Source organism: Gracilinanus agilis, chromosome 2 (genome assembly GCF_016433145.1).
Source record: "Gracilinanus agilis isolate LMUSP501 chromosome 2, AgileGrace, whole genome shotgun sequence".
NCBI classification, from domain to species: domain Eukaryota; kingdom Metazoa; phylum Chordata; class Mammalia; order Didelphimorphia; family Didelphidae; genus Gracilinanus; species Gracilinanus agilis.
Window position 1 is genome coordinate 182,698,862 of NC_058131.1, and position 22,487 is coordinate 182,721,348.

Consider the following 22,487-nt stretch of genomic DNA (forward strand, 5'->3'; position numbering starts at 1 on the left):
CCATTCAATTTTCAGGGTTTTCTTTTTTTTTTTTCTTTATTTATCATTAGATTTTTTTTTACCTAGCGTTTCCATTTGTAAATTCAAGTAGGTCCATAATTATAGCAACTTTTAAGAATGAAACCAATAGCACAAGTAGATGTTTATTGATCATTATTTCCCCCAAAACTTTTGTTTGGTAAGTGGAAATAATAAACTATTTAGATGTTTTAATTGAGACATCTCTTTTCTATCATCTTCTGGTAAAGTTTCTAAAACATAATTTTAAAAAATCTAAAAGGAAAGATGAGGAGAAAATAAGTTGCTGCTAAAATATTAAGACTTTGATTTTGTTTTATTGAGGTTTGAACAGGTTAAAGACTGGGTAAAAAAATCCAAAGATCTTTCCTCCCCCTAAGTAATAATTACCATGATATGAAAAAAAATTACATGGCAATTACTTCAAATTGTAATTTTCTTATTCCATACTTTATAGGGACATAATTTTTATTTGGCCTGTCCAAAGGTTTTTTTTTTTCATTAAGTGAGCTTTTATCTGGAAAGTATTTTGGTTTTCTTTTGATATGTCTAGATCTTGTATGCTAATGAAGGTGAAAGCAAAAAAGAACAAGAATTTCCCGTGGAACCTGTAGGGGAAAAGTCAAACTGCATTTGCCACAAAGGACATGAATTTATTCCCACCCTTTATCATTTCCCTACTAACTGTGAGGCCTGTATGAAGCCACTTTGGCATATGTTTAAACCTCCACCTGCTCTTGAATGTCGCCGCTGCCATATCAAATGCCATAAAGACCATATGGACAAAAAGGAGGAAATCATAGCACCTTGCAAAGGTAAATGATGAAAATAAATGTCCTAGCATTAGCTATTTCTAAGAAACAAATTGTGTTTTGTAGAAATAAGACATAAGTATTTGATGGCTTCTTATTATCTTGAGTACAGGTAGATACATCCATTCTCTGAGTATTTATTATAATGAATATTTACTATCTATAGTGTTACGTTAGACATTGAGGAAGATAGAAAGTTAGATAATCCCTCAGAATTTAGAAACTAGTAAGGAAAGTAGACACTCAAAATAACAATACTACACAGTGCTGCCTACTAAATGCATTATAGAGATACAAAACAATGCAATGTGATACCCCTTGCCCCCCCTGCCCCCCCCCCCGAATGAAGGCTGTTACTAACTAAGCAGATCAGGGAAGACTTACCCCAAAATGTGGCATTCCGTTTTGTGATTGAACTGTAAAAGATAAATAAGAATTCGATAGGAAGTTGAAAAGTGTTTTCCAGGGATAGGGATCAACATAAACAAAATCATGAAGACTGGAGATCATAATGCACTTAAGGAGAAAAGAATGAAGAAAACATTTCAGTTTGACTAGAGCATGGAGAATAAGATGAAGGTAGGAAAGGGAAAGGGAAGAAGAGAGTGAGTACTGAATGGGTATTATACTCTCTGTCATGTGCAGGACCTTAAATACCAGGGAAAAGAAATTTAGCTATGTCCAGCCAACAGTAGAAATCCATTCATGATTTTTTAATTGGTGAAATAACATGACCAGATTCATGCCTTAGAAAAGACTTTCGTGGCAGTAGTATGAAAAATATATTTTGGAAGGAGAGAGTGGAGACAGGTAGACTTAGGAGATTATTAGAGTAAATGTAAATATGTGGGTGAGGTATGTACAATTGATTATTAAAAGTACTAAATCACTGTTTGAAATATTTCATTTTAGTATACTATGACATTTCATCGGCAAAGAATCTGCTGTTATTAGCTAATTCTACAGAAGACCAGCAGAAGTGGGTGAGTCGGTTGGTAAAAAAGATACCTAAAAAGCCTCCAGCACCAGACCCTTTTGCACGGTCATCTCCTAGAACTTCTATGAAGGTACAACCCAACCAATCTATAAGACGACCAAGTCGACAGCTTCCTCCAAGCAAACCAAGGTAAATAAAAAAAATTCAACAGCCTCCAAACTAATTTTCCCAAATGATTTATTGAAATTTTATGTAATGCTATTATTAAAATGATTCTACTACATCTCATTTTTCTCTTTATGTTCAGAATTCTAATGAAACCTTGAATGTCAAATACTAGAAACTTTTCAGCCTTTTATCACAAACATTGACTTATATGAACATGTTATACATTTATTTAATCGATTACAATCATGTATTAAATGTATTTGTACCATAGAAAATGTTAACAAAAGTGGGCTTTGGGGTCAAATCTTATAATTTGATGTTAAAATGGTTGAAGATTAGATTTATAAATGCTATTGACTATTTTTGGATCTACTTAATATTAATTAATAATAATCTTAATTAATAATTAAGATCTACTTAATATTCAATAAGGTTATAATCAACTTAGATGATATATGTAAAGGTACTTTGTAAGCTTTAAAATACTGTTTAAGTAGCACCTGTTATTACATTTTTTTGTCCCTATTTATCATAAAAGGAATAACTATCTGGAGCAAAGGAACTAGTTCATCAAGCTGATATCAAGCTCATATTCAGATTACACAACAGAGTTCCTATTTTAAATTTAAATAATACTTAAAACTTATGTTAATTTTTTTTTAGTTCTGGCCCTTCCCTTCGAATTATTCTTCATTGATTTTTTTTGTACATTTTGTCATGACAGTAAGTAATAGGGATCTTTTTATACAGTACTGCATGTAGATTAAAACTAACCATTAAAACTCACCCATAAAATTAATAGATCACTAATAAAAATATATTAAAGTATAAAAAATGTTTTATTTAAAATTCTCCAAATCTCAAAAAATTGGAATATTTCAGTATTGTGGACTTTATGGAATTTATGTGGAATTTATTTTGTTTTTATTCTTTATACATTTGAGTTTTATCATTTCATTTCAGTTTTATTTTTTTGAGATTATGTCACTCCAATACATCTCCAAGTAAAAGAATTGATTTATTAGGGAGTCAGTCTAACTTGAAACATAGATTAAGATAAATAGCAATGTGGTAACTGGATTCTACTGACAAAACCTTCCAGAGTTTTAAGCTTTAGGAGGTTGTATAGTTTTTATATGGCCTAGCACAAGGGCCAGCTTGGTTTTGGATGAAGACTCATTAATCAGTAGGGTAATCAATTGGTGATTAATTCTTTGGCCATGGCAACCCATGAACCAAAAAATAAATAGTCCTCAATCTTATATGTGCACTTTTCCCTCCAAATTCCTATTTTGACAATGACAATAGCAGAGTGGTAGAAAGTAGGCAGAGATAGCTAAAAATCACATGGTTAGTATCCCATCAGTTTTGGTATTGATTCTCCTAAATGTGAAATCTTCATCCAATGACCAGTTCATATTTATGGAGAAATTAATTGAATCATATCAATAAATTTACACTCTCAAACAACAGGAAGGGAATTGCATTGAAATGTAATGATGACTTACAGGTTCACTTTTAAAAGGAAAAGTGTCTTTTTTATGGGTTTCTTAAGTGTCAAAAGGCAACACAAAACATTACCTCAAAGAACAGTTAGTCACCTTACAATGCAGTGTTCATGGTAAAGTAAAACAATCATAAAAGTAATTACAGCTTATATGCCAGTAGCTCTCTTACAGAGCATGAAAAGATAAAGACATTTTATGAAGACTTAAAATAAGATCCTTCAAGTTAAATCAGTTTGAATTAAATCAGTGAAATGCAAAGGTGGGAATAGGTGAGGAATGAAATATGTTGGAAAACATGGTTCAAGAGAAGGAATTTTTATTCAGGCATTTTTTTATTAACTCTGACTCTCTTGACCTCTTTTTATTTTCTTGGCAAAAATACTACAGTGGTTTGCCATTTCCTTCTCCACCTCATTTTACAGATGAAATAACTGTGGCAGAAAGGTATTAAGAATACTTGCCCAGGATCACACAGCTAGTAAATCTCCAAGGCTAGATTTGAACTCGGGTCTTCCAGATTCTGAGCTGGCACTTAATCTACTCTGCCACCTCGCTGCCCAAGAAGGAATAAGAGAGTTTTGAGGGGAAAAAACTTAGACACAAGGAATACAAAAATGAAGTTGATTGTATTTATGCAAAGTGACTCTATTTTTTTATACAAAAAATTACTTGTTATCATTATGAATTATATATAGTCAGACCACCAACTAGCTAGAACAAAAATCAAAATTAATACAAAACTTGAAGCAATAACAAAAATGAGAAAAAGATATTTGCATTAAAACTACTCATCATCAATGAAGAAAGAAGGAAATGGGTAAATTAAAGCACATCTTTATCAATTAGATGGTGAATGTCACAGAGAAATTTACCTGAGACTTATGAAAAAGAATGCTATCCATATCCAGAGAAAGAACTATGGGAGTAGAAACAGAAGAAAAACAACTGCTTGATCACATGATTCGAAGGGGATATGATTGGGGATGTAGACTCTAAACAGTCACTCTATTGCAAATATTAATAATATGGAAATAGGTCTTGGTCAATGGTACATGTAAAACCCAGTGGAATTGCACATTGGCTGTGGGGGGAGGGGAGGAAAAGAACATGAATCATATAACCATAGGAAAATACTCTTAATTAATTGATTAAATGGAATTAATTTTAAAAAAGAAGAAATATACCTGAATAAATCACTTACCACAACAAAAAGACCAGAAGAGCCAAAATATTGGTAGGCAGTGAACTCTTGCATTTACTTTTCAAGTGATGAAAAATGGCATACAAAGCCATTACTGGATTAGAATATAAATTCATCTGTCAAGCTATTATGATGAAGAATGGTACAAGATTATGAACAATACTCCCCCCAGAATAGCAAGAAACAGTTCAGGGTAGGGGGGAAATTAGCTGAAAGAAAGTTTGGTGGAGATTCATCTAAGCAAAATACCATTTAATTTAAGGAACTAGGACAACAGAAAAAGTATGGAAAATGTGAGCAGAAATTTTTGTAACAAACTTTTTACCATTGAGTATGATGAACCCACCACATTCAAATTCTACTATCACATTCCCAGATGTGCTTATAGAGAAACTGGAAATAGTCCTGAAGAAAATGGGAAAAGCACTTAATAGACAAACTTTCTACAGAAGAAAGGCATGCTGGCATTGGCATTGTTTTGGTGGTATTTAGGGATCAAAGAGGGGAAAATAAAAAGAGATGGAAAATCTTTTTTTCTGGCCACACGACCAAAAGAAACAACAAAGAAAACAAAAACAACTATCAATCTGAATGCCTGTATAAGATTGAGAATACTCCATACACACATTAAGGACATTCTTGAATGAAAATATTAAGAGGAAACAAGCAGACTTTCATAATCAATTTTCTGTTAGTAGACCATATCTTTATCATCCAGAATGCTCAAGTTGAAAAGGGATTCCTATGGATGGAGAAGTCAAGATTCTCTCCTATTTATGATTGGCATTGTGATAATTGTATCAACTCCCAGAACATTGTGTAATCTCTCAAATGAGACCTGTAATTATTCTGAAGAGCTTGAGGTAACTGCCTACAAAAGTGGGGGTTGGGAATATAACAGATTTACATAAGTTATATCATTTGATTTGATTGATAAATGATGACTATTCAAAATATCAGTCAATAAACATTTAAGTGCTTGCTGGATACAAAAAGATTAAAAAAAAATACCTGCTCTAAAGGATGTCATAATCCAATGGAGAAATCAACAAGCAGTATGTACAAACAAGCTTATCTGCAGGATTGAAAGAAATACTTCTTGAAAGGAAGGCACTAGAATTAAGAAGGATTGAAAAAAGCTTCCTGTAGAAGGATTTTAGTTGGGACCTAAAGGAAGCGAAGAAAGCCAGCAGATGAGGAGGAAGAGCATTTCACACATGGAAGACAGTTAGAGAAAATGCCCAGAGCCAAGAGATAAAGTGTCATATTTATATTGGTTTAAGAATATGTGGTAGGAAATAAGGTAGGAGGAGGTCTAGGTTATAGAGGGCTTTGAATACTAAACAGGATTTCGTATTTGATCCTGGAAGCACTAGGAAGCCACTAGAGACTTTTGAGTTAGGAGATCAGAACTGTGCTTTAGTAAAATTATGTTAGTAGTCAAACGGAAGGTGAATTAGAGTGGGGAGAGACTTGAGTCAAACACACTCATCAGCAAGCTATTGCAATAGTTCAATTGTGAGGTGATGAGGGCCTGCACTATAAGGGGGGGCAAAGGGTTTTTTGATGCCCATCTTTAGATTTAATCAGCACCAAACTGTTAGCAGTGAAGGGGGCATATTTGAGCAATGTTGCAAAAGTATTGATCTTGGGATTTCTTTCACCAGACCTTGGCAACAGATTAGATGTGGAAGGTGAGAAAAAAGAGGAATCAAGGATCACACCTAGTTTGGAGCCTGAGGGACTGAGAAGACAGTGTTGTTCTCTACAGTAATAGGGAAGTTCAAGGTAAAATTAATAAGGTCAATTTTGGATATGTTGGCTTTGAAATATCAACTGGACATCCAGTTCAAAACATCTATAAGTCAATTGGAAATGCAAGATTGAAGGTTAGCAGAGGCTTTGGTGATTTGAGAATTGTTAAAACAGAGATGATAATTAAATCTATGAAAGCTGATTAATTCACCAAATTAAGTAGTAAGGAGGGAGATTGTATGATCTGGATGAGAATCCAGCTGAGGAAACTAAAAAGGTACTGTCTTATAGGAAGGATGCCAGGAGAGAGTGGTGTGGTGTCCGAAAACCTTGAGAGAACAGTGTATCAAAGAGAAAAGGGTAATTAACCCTGAAAAGCTGCAGAGGGATAGGTCAAAGAGAATGAGGATTGAGAAGAGACCCTTGCCTTTGACAATTAAGAGATCAGTGGTATCTTTGATAGAATCATAAGACTGGAAATCAGATTGTGAAAAGGCTTAAGAAGAAAGGAGAAAAGGTGGAGGTACCTATCCTAGCCAGCCATTACAAGTTTAGGATGCAAGGTTCAAATGAAGGATTTTTGAGGATGAGAGAGACAAAGGAATGTTTCTAGGCAGTTGAGGAAAGAGCCAGTAGATAGGGAGAGATTGAAAGTAGATGATAGAACGAGGAAGACAGAGGGGGGCAATTTGTTGGAGGAGATAATGTAGAACAGGGGTGAGCAACCTTTTTGGCCATGAGAGCCATAAACGCCACATTTTTTAAAATGTAATTTTGTGAGAGCCGTACAGCGCTCACAGTGCGCACTCCTGTAATAGCACCTGAAAAAAAAATTGACTTTACGGCTCCTGCAGAAAGAGTCATATCTGGCCCTCAAAAGAGCCAGATATGGCTCGAGAGCCATACGTTGCCGACCCCTGATGTAGAATATGCCATGCAGTTGAATGGACAACTCAAAGAATTTGTCCATCAGAATATTTATCTGTATCTTGAACAAATATTGCAAATGAATAACAAATGGAACATGAAGACTAATCACACTTTAGAAAGTTACAGTTTTGTTTTTGTTTTTAATAACCACAACTTTAAAAGATGGGTCTGAAAAAGAGCCCATCCCTTTAATACCAATAGAGTTCTGGTGGTGATGTATGACTGTCAACCAGCTTTTATTAAGCATTTCCAGCACTATGCTGAGTGCTGGGGATACAACCTCTCCTCCTTCAAAAAAACATGATCCTCGCCTTCAAGGGTCTTACATTCTGATATGGAGGGGGGATAAGATAAATTGTGTAAACATAAAGTAATCTCATAATCAAAAGTACTATAGTAGGAGATGGGAGATCTCTGGCAGACAGTAAAATCTGAGCTGAATCTTGAAAAAAGCCAGGAATCAGGTGAGGTAGAGCATCTCAGGCATGACACACAACTAGGGAAAGACATGGTCTCTAAAGATGGAGTGCAAGGAATAGCAAAGCCTACGTCTCTGGATCATAGAGTACATGTAGTGAAATAAAGACTGGAAAGGTAGGAAATGTATCAGATTTTAAGAGACAGCAGGTTTCATATTTGATCTAAGAAGGTGATAGAAATCTACTGGAATTTATTAGGGGGCAAGATATTAATCAGATCTGTACTTTAAGAAAGGTCACTTTGGAAGCTGAGAATCCTTTGAAGTGAGAGAAGGTTTGAGGTAGCAAGACCACAATTATTAGAAATAGATTGCAAGGGTCTAGGCATGAAGAGATGATAACTTGCACCTGGGCAGTGGCTGTGTGCAGAGAGGCGAGACCAGTACAATATATTGGCTACAAACTGGATGTCTGAGGTTAGTGTAAGTGAAGAGTTGAAGGTAACACCAAGATTAAAAACTCCTGGTTGAGTACTATGAGAAGTTGAACACTATAATATCTGAAGAACTAAAATTGAAGATCACTCAGAAAACAATGGAGAAAACCCATGGCAAGTAGACTTTGACACATAACAAATAATTATGAAGGAATAATATAAATGAATTTCTCAAGGAAACGTAGAACTGGGAAAGATGAGTTTTGTCACCCAGTAAGAGCAAGGGATAAACATATCATATGCTCAATTGATTTCTCATGATTGCAAAAGAACTTGAAGACCTCTCCACTCCCTGAGCACATTGGGTGGATAAGAATAAACACTAGGGAGCAGCAAGATTGCTCAATGGTTTGAGAACTAGACCCAGAGACAAGAAGTCCTGTGTTCAGATCTCATCTCAGATACTTCCTAGCTGTGTGGTCCTGGGTAAATCACTTAACCCCCATTGCCTAGCTCTACCACTTTTCCCATCTTGGAACCTATATATAACATGGATTCCAAGATAGAAGGTAAGGGTTTAAAAAAAAAAAAGAATTAGCATTTAGAAATACTTCTTTAATTGATTTTACAGAATACTGTATTATTTGACCTAGATATACTTTTTCATTCTGATTAAGAATTAGAATCATATAGTTTGACAGTTGAGATACAGCCAGACAGTCATGGTATAGGTAGAAAAAAAAAAAAGCCTCTAGATACAGAATCAGAAGACCTGGGATTGACTCCTAGCTCTGTTACTTACTATTTTTGCCATCTTGGACTAAATTATCTCTAAGGCTCCCTTCCAGTTCTAAATTATATGGTCTTATTAAGTTTTCCTAGGCTAATTGGAATGGAGAGATAAGAGAAGGGAAAGAAGAAAGAAAAACATCCTCTTTTTTGTATTCATCATATATTTGCTTCATTTTCTCTACACACCATTTTAAAATGTAAATTTGCTTGTGAGTTTCCTGTGCATTCACTTTGATCTCTTTAGGTACCTATTTTTTCTCCTCTTTAGAATTTTATTCTTGGAAGGAATTCCGTCTATAGGGGATTTTAGTTCGTGAAATCCTAGGTATCCTTTCAATGAATCCTCAAAAATTTCCTCTCCCCAATTCTATATGGAATAATTACTTCCTCTCAGTATTCCCATTTCCATCCTAGTAACCTCTTCTGCCTTTTGTGAAGATTAAATCCAGAGTGGGATATCCTCTTATGGAATGGAATTTTTCTCTGCCTTTTGAAAAATGAAATAATCATTAAGGCAGATTTTAAAAAGTATTAGCTATGCTTCTACTGGCAAAGGGAACTCCAGTAGTTCTCTAGATAACAGATATACTCCATCACTGCTATCATTCTTCTGTGCCAACTTCATGATCTATTTTCTGCACTCATTTATCTCCTTTTGTCCAGGTATATCCTAGTTAGGAGGTATATTCTAGTATTCATTTTCATTTCCTCTTTTATTTCCACTTTCATCCTCTTTCAAATTCTCTCAACTAGTAATTCTTCCTGTTGGATTTTGAATTTCCTTAAATGACTATATCTTCCTAATATGTAGTGCCATTCCATTTTTCTTTTTTACTTATCCTAATTCTTTTGAATAAATATTACCCTTTCAGAGCCATAGTCAACTTAATAGGTCATATCCCAAGCCTCAGTATGATCATGGATTTAGAAATGGAAAGGACCTTAGAGGCCATTGAATCCAACTCCTTTTTCTACCTTATTCTACAGATAAGGAAACTGAGGTACAGAAAGGGTAAATGACTTGTCCAGGGTCACCTCGCTAGTATCACAGTTGGGATTTGAAATCAGATCTTCCTAAGTATAAGTCTAGGGCCCTGGGTACTATACTATAGTTCATCTTGCCATGCTATGTTCTTTTTGGTAGACATCAGGCCATCAGTTTACTGGTTCTTTTCTTGGGTTTTGTAACTTGTATGTATCACTACCACTGTTCTTTTTTACATCATTTATTTGCAATATTATTTAGGACATTGGATATGTGTCCACAGACAATTTTCTACCTCCCTTTTCAGTTTAAAGTCATTTGATATAGACTTAAAAATTTTCATTGGGACTAGACAGATGGTGAATTGACCAGTTGCAGCTGGTATCCAAAGATAATTCAAAAGTTGTTTTTGAATTGTCTTCAAAATATGCTATAGAATGAGTTCTTTGGTGATATTGGTTCTGATTCTTATATTTCAAATAAATTTGTAATAATTATTTAATATGGACACTTAAGTGACTGAAAACTATTGCTATTTGGTACTATACCTATAAACAAAAAGAAGTTTAAAAGTTTAAGGTTTTTTTTGTCCATTTTGGATCCAGCCCAGCACCTGACCCAGACATAAACATGACTAATTCAGAATTTATCTTAATTATAAGGGGAGGGGGAGAGAAAGCAATTCCATGTAATGCTTTAAAAAAAACAGATTCCCATATATTTTCTGTATGAATTATATCCCTATTTTAAATTGTGAATGATAGAAGTGTTAAAGAAAATGCTTATAAGACAGTCATATGTCATGATTTTATAATGGAGTCTTAAAATGCAGAATATAGCCAAGTGTAAATATGTAAACCTCCTGTTGCAGATTGCTTGATTTGGCTTTTAAGGACTGGGATTGGTCATTTGATGATATTGATGATGATGGTGGTGATGATGATGATGACGATGTTTTTGATTTCTGAAGAAATGAATGGGGTAATTCAAATGAGAAATGGATGGTTTCCTTTCTTCCTAGAGCATGTGGTTTGGATTTGGGCTTTTATATTCCCTAATCTTTTTTAAAAATTATTTTTCAATACTACTTAAAAGTTTTAAAGAGTTAAATTTCAGAAAACATTTTATTTGAATTTTTGTATCAAATTTAAAAGTCAAATAACATATACAGATGCATTTGACAAATTTTAGTGTATTTGGCATGGCAATTTGGAATAGAATCTCTAAAAAATGATAAAAAAAAAATAATTCAAGAACTCCTGCCATTCCAAATAAGTTCCTTTGAAGGGGCAAGCAAAATTGTTCTCTTCTATTTGCTGTTTAAACCATCCGTGAAAATAGCATGTTATCCCTCTCCCCTTTTCTTCAGACCTGCAAAGTTGAAACTGCAAGAGCTTTCCATTTCTTGACAATGCTATGAAATACCCTTTTCTGACTTGGCTTATTTTGTAGTGGTGTGAAGTGTTTGCTGGCTTGTTTTCTAATTCTAAACTTGGAGAATAATTCAAGCAGTAATGCTGATTGTTTGGATTGCTGTCATGTAAATATAAAGTAACTCAAATAATCAGTACTATGTTTGTCTAAAAGGAAATAATTCTATCATGTTATCTTTTCAGCTGCTGCTTAGTTTGGAAGAACTAGTACTAATTTCACAGTAACCATATATTGTGAAAATTATACACAGACTGGGTAAAATTGGGCTATTTTCCCATTTGTTATTTAAAAAAATTTTTTTTAATTTATTTTTTTAAGCCCTTACCTTCCATCTTAGAATCAATGTTGTGTATTGGTTTCAAGGCAGAAAAGTGGTAAGGGCTAGGCCAGTGATGGGCAAACTATGGCCCACGGGCCAGATGCAGCCCCCTGAAATGTTCTATCTGGCTGTGCAATATTATTCCTAATCTGACAAATACAATGAGTAGGATACAATACAATGAAACTTTGAAAGAGTCGCCTTAGAAACAGACTGACAGATGGGCATTTCCTTTCCTTTGGCTCCCTCTTTAAAAAGTTTGCCCATTACTGGGCTAGGCAATGGGGGTCAAGTGACTTGCCCAGGGTTACACAGCTAGGAAGTGTCTGAGTCCACATTTGAACCTAGGACCTCCTGTCTCTAGGCCTGACTCTCAATCCACTGAGCCACTCTGCTGCCCTCTCCCATTTATTTTGAGGTATATTCTTATATTGATTAGTTAGCACTAATATAGCTTGTGTTGCCAAAGTAAATTTTGAAAACCCTCATATTGTTGCCACCACATGAATCTACAGCACTGCTTTATACTATAATGTGTTATGTTAGCATTAAGTGCTCTTTATGAAAATGATAATTATGACCGCTGATAGTAAGGTATACTTTTTTTTTTTTAATTTTTAAACCTTTAGCTTCTGTCTTGGAGTCAATACTGTATATTGGTTCCTTCAAGGCAGAAGAGTAGTAAGGGTAGGCAATGGGGTTAAGTGACTTGCCCAGGGTCACACAGCTGGGAAGTGTCTGAGGTCAGATTTGAACCCAGGACCTCCCATCTCTAGGCCTGGCTCTCAATCCACTGAGCCAGCCAGCTGCCCCCACGATATACTTTTTTAAAGAAGGTAAACATATAGTTGTGTGCTAGAATCTCTCTTTAATTAGTGGGCTCACAAGAATTTAAAGGTCACAATAGTTTGACAAGGTAGCTCCTGATAATGACAATCTTTTTTTATTTTTTTTTCCCCAGCTAACTGCCTTCTGTGAATGCAGTCACTATCCATGGTGATCATTTTCTTGCTGTTATGAACAAGACTGAAATGTGATAGCCCAAATTTATTAAATGAAAGAAAGAAGCTATATTTTCCTGAGAGAATGCTATATGTATATATGTATACACACACATATATGTATATATATATAAACATACAGACACATGTGTGTGAGTGTCTGTGTGTGTATATATATATATGTATATATAAATCAGTGGTTTACTTTTGGGAGGGTTGCAATATAAATCACTAATCTCAGAGAGGTTTCCTCAGATGTTTTACCGTGACTGATAAAGCCAAGAATCAATGGTGACAAAATAAAGATACTGTAGGGATCCCGACCCTCCAAAGTCTTGTTCTACAAAACTCTGTTGGACAACACTACATTTCACAAGAGGACTGGGAAGAGTTGAAATAAAAGCAATTATCTTTGAGCTTCACTGGAGAGATTTCACCAGCATCTTAAGGTTATCTGAAGAACTGAGGATTGGGAAAGAACCTACCGTAGTGGAATAGACTGCATCCTTAAGAAGTGACCATTATACTGTGTGTGTGTGTATATATGTAGTACTGTAATACTGCAAAAGGATTTTTAAGACTTTCCACTTTATTTTTTATACACATCGATCAGATATCATTACTTATTGCAGTTGCAACTATGCACTTGTATAAAGCCATAATGTTAAAGTTGATATTAGTCATTCATATATATCCCAAAAAGCTGCATGTCATTGTGTTTGAGCAGTTAATGTAAACTTTGAAATTAATCATATCAATTTAATATTGCTTCATGATGGGCAACCCTACTTTGCCATTTGAATGCCTTAATTTAAGTCCCTTACTTCCACCTCCCTTCCTGTACTGCTAAGTCTCAGCCCACTCTCTGTGTGTAAAATGTTAAAGGAAAAAAACAAAGTTTGCCAGCTCTTAGAATACAAATTGCTTTGTGGAAGAAAAATAGAGCATTATTTTTACACATAATAGTTATAGCAATGTCAGCCTATTTTGAATGTATAGTGAAGGGGATTTTTTGGGGGGGGCAGGAAAAGCATTGGTTACCAGAAACAACAGTTGATAGTGTAAGAACATAACTTCAATATGTCCTGGTAATTTTTCATCCAGTCCTTTTTACAAACCTCAGTATTATTCAGTGACTTCATATTACCCTTATTAAGTGCTATGAAGCTTTGTTTTGCCTTGTTTGTATCCTGGCTCAATTTTACTTTTATTGGGACAGGGGATGTCATTTGTGACTATCTTTTACATTTTCACACACAATACAAGTATTCAAGAATTATCACAAACTTTTTTAAAAATGAAAACATACTGTAGATGTATCTTAAAATTTTATATACCATTCTCAAGGACATGGCTATGTGTGTTATTTCAGTTGTGTGCTAACGAGAACTGGTCCTGGGAAGAAAGGGCCTAGAAGCACTAAATTTATTTTAAAAAATCAATCCTGTATAAAATATATATTTTATGAGGGCTCATTCGTGTTGTATTCATCACCATCCCAGAAAATTGCATGTTTTATACAACTACAGTATGCTACAATGTTTAAAATATTATTGAGTAAAGAAATTATGTAGCCTTTTATTGGTCTTTCTCTCTGTATGTGTATGTATGTATGGCATATATATATATGTATATATGCATACAGAGAGAGGAGTGTGTGTGTATATATGATAGTGTGATAATTAAACTATATCATCTAACATTTCAATGAAGGAAGTAGACATTTCATTGTTCCTTTCACTAGGGAAAATATAGAAATGTTTGGAAAATTACGAACAGTTATAAAACACTATCATGGAAGCTGAAGAGCATGGCCTTTTAGCTCATCAATGTATGAAAACTAAGTTCTCTTCTCTCCCCTTGCCCCTTTCCTCTCACCTTTAACAAAATTGATTTATGGAATCTGCACTCTTTCATGTTGGCTGTGGATCCTTAAAACTAGAATGTGCATGCCACTTCATTTTCAAGTATCATTTGGTTTGTTGCAATCTAGTTTTAAAGCACAGCATGTTTTTAAAGCGTGAAAAAATATATAAAATTTATATAGAGTAAATATTTCCATTCATTAGACTTGTTTAAATGAGACTGAATGCATAAATATTTTATATAAAGATTTTGTTACATTGTGGGAAGTTCTATCCTATTATTCTGAATTGGAGAGTATATATAAATATATATATTTTTAAATAAACTGTTTTAAGGTGAAATAGTTTTAAGTTTACACATGGTAATTGAAATATTTCAATATAGAAAGCAAAAGTGGGTGTTAAGCAAATTTTGAAAGATGTAAATAATTGAAAATATGAAGAATCATGGCATCTCTTCTATATAGGGGGGAAAAGTAAAGTTTCTGAAAATTAGACAATTTACAAAGAAAAAAATTCTCTCCCATGGAGATTTTCTAGATTTCATTTTATTCACATTGTAGAGGTTTATAAGTTTGGTTTCCCAAACAATTGACAAATTACTTTTTCCCAATTATGATTCCAGCTTTGGATAAGAATTTACCATTTCCCCCTTTGTAACCTTACTTCATGCTTTATGCATGCATATACCTATTGAAATGTACCCTTTCCAGCAGTATGGCATTCCACATACTTAGTTGTGCCCATCTCCATTTTCTTACTGTCCTGGGCAGTGCCCAGATTAAGCACTATGTGGATTAATCCGTTTTAAGCTATTCAGACAAAAAAGATTTTTAAAGATTTTTATAATTTAAAAATATTTTAAAGCTCAAAGATTGCCTGGTATATTTCCTCAGGCAAGACTTCTATTATATAGACACAAATATTTTTCATGGACATAGGAATCAGGAAAGGCCAGGTAGGAAAGGAATCGTATCAATATAATTTTTATCTGTATTGTCAGTGCTTTTAGTGCAAATCTAAAGTATGTACCAAATTAGCATATTATTTTATCCATCAGAAAGTAAAGGAGCCTGGGGTCAACTGATAAATAAAAGGCACACCAACAAATAAAAATAAAGGGGAGCCTATATAAAAGCTGAGCCATAGTAGTCTTAAATCCTGAGTGATGCAACTTTTATGCCGATATCTAACTTAAAAATCCTGACAAAACATAAAATGGGTAGCCAAAGTACATTTTAAGAAAAAATGCTGCTGGTAATTACCAAGACTTCTGCTATCCTTGTAGAGGAGATAAGTATAACCAATTCATTGACTTCTTATTGAGACTTACTTAAATATTAGATCCTATAAAGATCTGAATTTACAAATTAGTTTGGCTACCAGCATTTGGCTCCTCACTCTTGCCTTGGGGTTTCTGCAGAGTTTTTGGACCTCCCTAAATCCCCACCTGTTTTGTGAAGATACTGTAGAATGTTTTGTAAAGCACTTTGAAGAAGCACTGAGATGTTATGCTAAGGGGTTTGGCCCTGTCCTTCTGTCCCTCAGCTATTAATTTTATTGGAAATTGTTTTGAATGAATTATCATTACACAAATATTTGATTGGATACCTTTTTTTTCCCCTTCTAAACACCAAACCAAAAAAGAATCATAGCCCCCGGATTTAACTTTTGGAAACTTTTGTTGCATCTTTGTAGTATTGTGATTGTATCCTATGCCTGCTTTTGAAAAGAAAATTAAATAAAAGGAATTGATAAGTATGCATTTTCATACTTTTCCTGTGAAAGTATAACTCTGGAATGTTTCAGCTTCTTAAAGTTTACCACAGGAATTTTCCTTCATTGAGATGGGTGTAGCAGACATGCTTCTAACTTAGGTAATAAAACCTGGGACTGTGCCTGGGAGACATGGAAAAATATAAATCAGAATTTGTCATATGACCACGCATTTTGTTGGGTGTTTTGTCTTGTCTTTAATATACTCAAAATGCTAGAAATCTTGTCATATATGAAATTAATGAGGATAGGGAAAGGGAGTTTGGTCAGAAACAAACAGAGAGGTTCCAGGTTCTAGTAATTCCTTAATTTGGATTAAAGTGGTATCTTTTCTTAAAATCACAAAGGCAGCTAGATAAATTTCTGTGATGATAAATCCCTATAGGAATCAATTCTATAGTAACTAAGTTTAGACGTGCACCCTAACTATGCCTCTTTTCCATTTGTGTGACCATAGGCAAATCATTTCACCTCTTCACCTTAGGTTTCTCACTTAGACCACAGAGGTTCCCAGGGTAATTTTGATGAAAGCACCTGCTTTGCAAACCATTTTTTTTTTTATCCTGGGACTCCATTCTAGGAGCATAGGGCCACAACCAGTAGGCAATGGGTCGCTCAGGGTCACCCAGCTGGGAAGTGTCTGAGCCCGGATTTGAACCTAGGACCTTTCGCCTCTAGGCCTGGCTCTCAATCCACTGAGCTAGCCCAGCTGCCCCTACTTTAGGTTGCAGTTTCTTTAGCAGATGTAGTTTTTACAGGGTGGGGTTGCTAGCCCCACGCCCAACCTTCCTCCTTTTTCATCCGGGCTAGGGACCGTCCTTAGCCCAGGAGTGGTAAGGGTGGGCGATAGGGGTCAAGTGACTTGCCCAGGGTCACACAGCTGGAAGTGTCTGAGGCTGGACTTGAACCTAGGACCTCCAGTCTCTAGGCCTGGCTCTCAGTCCACTGAGCCACCCAGCTGCCCCTTTGCAAACCATACTAGCTTAAAAATATGCTGACTTTTGGAACATCCTGTATAACAATATCAGTTATTTAGCACTGTGTCTTCATATACTTATCCCCAATATCATCAGGGGGCACGGCACACTGGAAAAGCACTATCTCTAGTCAGAGGACCAGGGTTCTATCTCTAACACTTTACTGTGATACTCTGAGTAAGTTACTTAACTTGCCTGGATCTCGGTTTCCTCATTTATAAAATGAAAGACCTCTGAGATCCTTTTAAGCTCTATGATTCTTTAATTTTCAGTGTTGTTTTTTCCCCTCCTTCCTGTGCATTTCTGATTTGGGGATTTGTATATGACTGTTATTTGGATTTTGTTTTGTTAATGCCAAAGACCCTCCTTAAGTCCCTACTGTACTGACTCATTATTTCTTCTGCTAGGTAAAAGTAACCCTTGACTTACACAATGGAAATCCAACTAGAAAGAATTCGCTCATAGACTACTTTGTGATCATAAAATATGTATAATTTGCCTGCATGGGAGAAGTGGTTTTTAATACAAGTTGTAATAGCTTCATTATTTAATTAAGGCCAGAATAAGCAAAGAATGCTATTTCACCTGTTTATGATATAGCATATTTTCTCTCTTTCCTTTTTTTTTTTTTTGGTCTCACCATACTATTCTGAAAGGGGTGATAACTATTTAAGCAATTTAAAAGCTACCAATTACAGAATTCCCCTCATGTGTTGGGCTCCCAAAGATTTGCCAAAGGCTCAAAAAACACCACTTGATAAACTGTATCTCTGTCTTTAAGAAAACAGGCTTATCTAGAGCCAAAAGACATTATCTAGATGAGTAATGAAGTTTTGTCACAAATTTCTACATGTCCAGAAGTTATATAGTATCTATGCAGATCATTAATATATGTCATGAACCCTCCCTCCAAAGTCACAAAACATTGTTAAGACCAGCCAGTGTTCAATGTATGTTTATTTTACATGCTAATTAAATTTAAACTTTAATAACCAAATTTGCATACAAGCAGTTAAAAAACAATATAGTTGTAATGAAAAACATGTTCCATTCCCATCTGAGTTAATTATAGGGTTAAATAAGAAAGAAAGCTGTCCAAGTGGCAGCAATGAATAGAGTGGAAGGCTTATGTTTGAATCTTTGTCATTAATGCCCTTGTGATTTAGTATTGCCTGTTTTCTAATACTGATTCTACCCTTTGGGCCAGTCATTTATCTTTCCCTAAACCTAGCTTCATTCAAACCATGGGATCAATAAATTCCCTATTCGTTCTATATCTTTGATTATATCCGTCCCCTTTTCTAGGTTGTGAAATGAAAGGTCCTTTCCACCTAAATCTTATGTGCATGTATTTATTTACATAAAAACAGAAACTGGTCTTGCCCAGCTGCATTAGTTTCAAAATCCAGTGAAGAGAAATGTTTAAGTGTTCCTTTGAATAATGGAAGCCTTATGTGAAACCAGGGTACAGTGAGATTTTTAATGACAAACAATTTATGAGATTAAAGTGCTTCATTAGAAAGAAGAACCAAAGAGTTCTACTGGCCAAGGAGTTAAGCCACTATCTTAATCATAACTTTTTCTTCTCTGTGCCTCAGTTTCTCTATCAGTAAAATGAGAGGTCTGGACTAGGCCAGTAAGCTCCCTTCTGGCTCTTAAATCTCTGGGATACAATTCCAGCTCAATCTCTTGTCCCTCAGGGGAAATAGAACAGCACATACTTTGTAACTTCAAGCTGAAAAGTAGAAAAAATGAGTTTAGATAGTAAAGTTACCACATTTCCATTATCATACTGATTTTAAAATCCAAATGACTTTACATCAGTCTTATGCTGGAGAAAATAAGTTAATTCTCTTTTGTTCCAGTTTGAGTAATTTTCTCTGTGAGGACGTTCAGTTACTCATCCTTTATAGTTGTCTTCCTGTAGCGAAGTATTGTAGCCGTTACCCATATATTTAGAGCCAGCATGATCAGGAAACGGACAAGAACTGAAATATAAAAATAATATAAATTATTAACAGTTTAAGATTGGAAAACCAAATCGTTTACTAAACCAAGCTTGCACATGCCCAGAGAAATGAACAGTCATGCTATCATGGCTGAACCATCACAGGGTCAGCCACTCGGGGTGGCTTTATTAAGTCATCTATAGCCAGTAGCTCTGACTTGGATGCAATTCAGAACCACAAATTTTCAAAATGAATATCACAATATCTTAAGTTGAAAACACTTTGGGTTTTCAAATGTGGAAGCTTAAAGAGGATTCAGTTCCTCTGATTTTTTGATTCGAGGGTGTGGGTATAAAAAAAGACCACTAAGTCACAATATTTACTATTTTTATGACTTTAGACCATTTACTTCAAACATTAATTTGTAAGGCTCATTCTTTGGCCCTCGGTTTCCTTTTTTTGTAATATATATACATATAATAATTACAAAAATATATATATATTACAAAAATCAGGTCTTCTAAGTTCAACATTCTGTAATATATATTACAGTTCAGATTCTGTTTGTTATTCAGTGTGCCCTTGGATGAGTCACTTAACCTCTCTGAATCCATTTCCTCACAGGGAAATATGAAGATAACAGTAGTACTTACCTCACAGGAATTTTGTGAGTATCAAATAAGGTAACACATAAGTGTTTTGCAAACCTTAAAGTCCTATAAATGCTAGCTAGTGGAGTGGAAGTGAGAGTCTCTAAGGTCCTTTTCAACTCTTTAATTTTGTGATTCTCTAAATTCTATGACCTGAAGCTAAAAGTTCATGTTAAAGCGGTTAGAAAACTATTTTTACTTGTCTTCATTCCATTCATGTCTTATTTGTGAAGCAGATTCCTTCAGATTCAAGTCACCAACATATTTGGGTTTAGTCACATAAATTGGAGCTAGGAAGAGAATCTGGTCCAAACCCTGGGTAATCAAATCAAGCTTGTAAAGACAGGGTAGGCCTTGGAAAATTCTCAAAAAGTAATATTTTTGCTAAATGTTTAGAGTTAGTGCCCAAGTTTAATAATCACCAGGTATAGTATATATCAACAGAATCAAAACATACATCCTTAAAAATCAGTGGTATCTATGAAACCTGTAGCTGAGAAGAAACTGGCTGCCTAAACTCAGTTTATCAGCTTACCAATTGGGCTGCAATCCATTATGTCAATAATGGTCAATTTCTAATGAATAAATATTCTAAATGGTTTTGGGGAAAAAAAAACAAACAAAAAAATTGACTTCAATTTGTCTTTCTGTTAGAATCATCTCTCAACAACCTGGGAAGCCTCTTTTGGTTTTCCTTCTATTTCATTAGTACTAGTGCCGTACTTGGGCTCAAGAACATACTTGTTCTCCCTCATTTCCTGACACATCTTTAATGACAAAACCTGTACTACTTCTTCTGCCCCAAATACTTAAGAAAATATAATTTCAGCTCAATTATCAACTACAATAGTTTTTCCCTTTTTCATTTTATTGGGAACTACGCATTTGTGGGTCCTGAATACAAGGAAGTCATTTATGAAGAATTAACCAAAAGACAGAAAAATCATCAGGATACTGAACGATAGTAACTGAGGGAATGATCATCCTGAAGAGAGCTCTTCCCTCCCTCTAAGTCACTGACTTCACAGGATCTAGAGTGGAAAGGAGCTTAGAGCAGAATTCAGAATGTCAAAGTTATAAAGGAGCTTAGGGACTAAAAGAAAACAGGCCTAGAAGTGAAGCTACTTGTCTTGAGTTAAAATAAGGAGGAGAGAGAATGGAGATTCACTTCTAAGTTCTCTGGTCTCAAATCTAGTGCATCACCATGCTGCTAACTTTATTACATGCCAGAGAACACACATTCCACAGGGGGAGGAGGAGGAGGAAGAAGAAATTGGATGGCCCAAGCTCTCATTTTCTTTTAGCAAAGTTACACACTGCCCTAAGGAGGAGGACACCTGTGAGATTCATAGGAGTTAATGGCTGGCAGGGACCTTTAAGACAATCTAGGAAATTGTCTCATTTTACAAATGAAAAAGTGGATTGCAAGAGATCGTACCTTTAGCTGGGGACACAGCCTTCTCCATCTGACCTTTTAATTTATAAACTGATCAAAGTTCACAGCCCCAACAGCAGCTACTTGAGACCAAGGAAAGGCGATCACAGTTTACTCATGTTTTACTCATTTACTCACAGTTTTAAAGTATACAACAGACTCAAGTGAGCTAACAAACACCAGGGAGAGCTATTCTCATGCAGGGGGAAAAGACTATATTTCAGATGTGTACATGTGTATTATTGTGACATAAAAGGTAAGTGTGTATCAGGAGAGGAAGAGGCTTGGAGAGGGACGAGAGGGAGAGTATGCTTACCCATAAGTTTACTTACCCATAAGATCCTGGGTGGTCATTAAAGTTGTTATTACTCTTGCTATAAGTGAAAATAGTCAGAGTTATTATCTTACCTTTGCAATATTTATTGTAATGTGCAAATTATGTTTTACTACACTAAGAATGACATGATTAAAATTCATGCAGTATGTTCAATGGAAAGGAGCTCAGAGATCATGTAATCTAAACTGCTGTACCCTTCACCCCGTTTTTCAGAAGATGAGGTTAAAATTTTAACAACAGCTGAAATTGATACAAATTCCAAAGCTCATGTGAGCCTCACAACATCCTGGAGTGTTATTAAGAATAGAGTATTGGGGCAGCTGGGTAGCTCAGTGGATTGAGAGCCTAGAGATGGGAGGTCCTAGGTTCAAACCCGGCCTCAGACACTTCCCAGCTGGGTGACCCTGGGCAAGTCCCTATTGCCCACCCTTACCAATCTTCCACCTATGAGACAATACACCGAAGTACAAGGGTTTAAAAAAAAAAAAAAAAAAAAAAAAGAATAGAGTATTATCCTCATTTTACAGATAAGGACCCTATGGCTCTGAGATGTTATTTCCTTATAGTCACCGAGCTTCAAAGTGTCAAAGATGAGATTTGAATCCAGGGCTTCATGATTCCTAGGCCCACATTCTATCTAATTTTTTCTGCATGATGTTTTAAACCAGTTGTGAAGCAGCTTTCATTAAATGCCCACATGCAAAGAGTGGACTTAGAGAACATTTGAAATGAACTCTTCCATTTAATAATCGTATTTCATTTTCTGATCAATGCCTTTCCGAT

General features: G+C 35.2%; 2 protein-coding genes across 3 annotated transcripts in view; one reads left to right on the plus strand and one right to left on the minus strand.

Annotated features, from left to right (window-relative positions):
• The window catches only part of ROCK2 (Rho associated coiled-coil containing protein kinase 2), a 155,543-nt gene extending 144,601 nt beyond the window's left edge, over positions 1–10,942 (plus strand). The window contains exons 30-32 of the mRNA XM_044659556.1: positions 572–833; positions 1,743–1,956; positions 10,833–10,942. Coding sequence (XP_044515491.1) covers positions 572–833; positions 1,743–1,956; positions 10,833–10,929 — 573 coding nt within the window. The 3' untranslated portion in view covers positions 10,930–10,942. The remainder of the gene's footprint in view (positions 1–571; positions 834–1,742; positions 1,957–10,832) is intronic.
• Positions 10,943–18,272: 7,330 nt separating this feature from the next.
• Positions 18,273–22,487, minus strand: part of SLC66A3 (solute carrier family 66 member 3) — a 35,736-nt gene continuing 31,521 nt past the window's right edge. Inside the window, exons 6-7 of one of the 2 annotated variants that reach the window (XM_044663586.1) lie at positions 21,700–21,741; positions 18,273–19,321 (exon numbers count right to left, since the gene is read on the minus strand). In XM_044663586.1, the coding sequence (XP_044519521.1) occupies positions 19,230–19,321; positions 21,700–21,741 (134 nt within the window). In that variant the 3' untranslated portion in view covers positions 18,273–19,229. The remainder of the gene's footprint in view (positions 19,322–21,699; positions 21,742–22,487) is intronic. The other variant, XM_044663587.1, reaches the window with a different exon arrangement.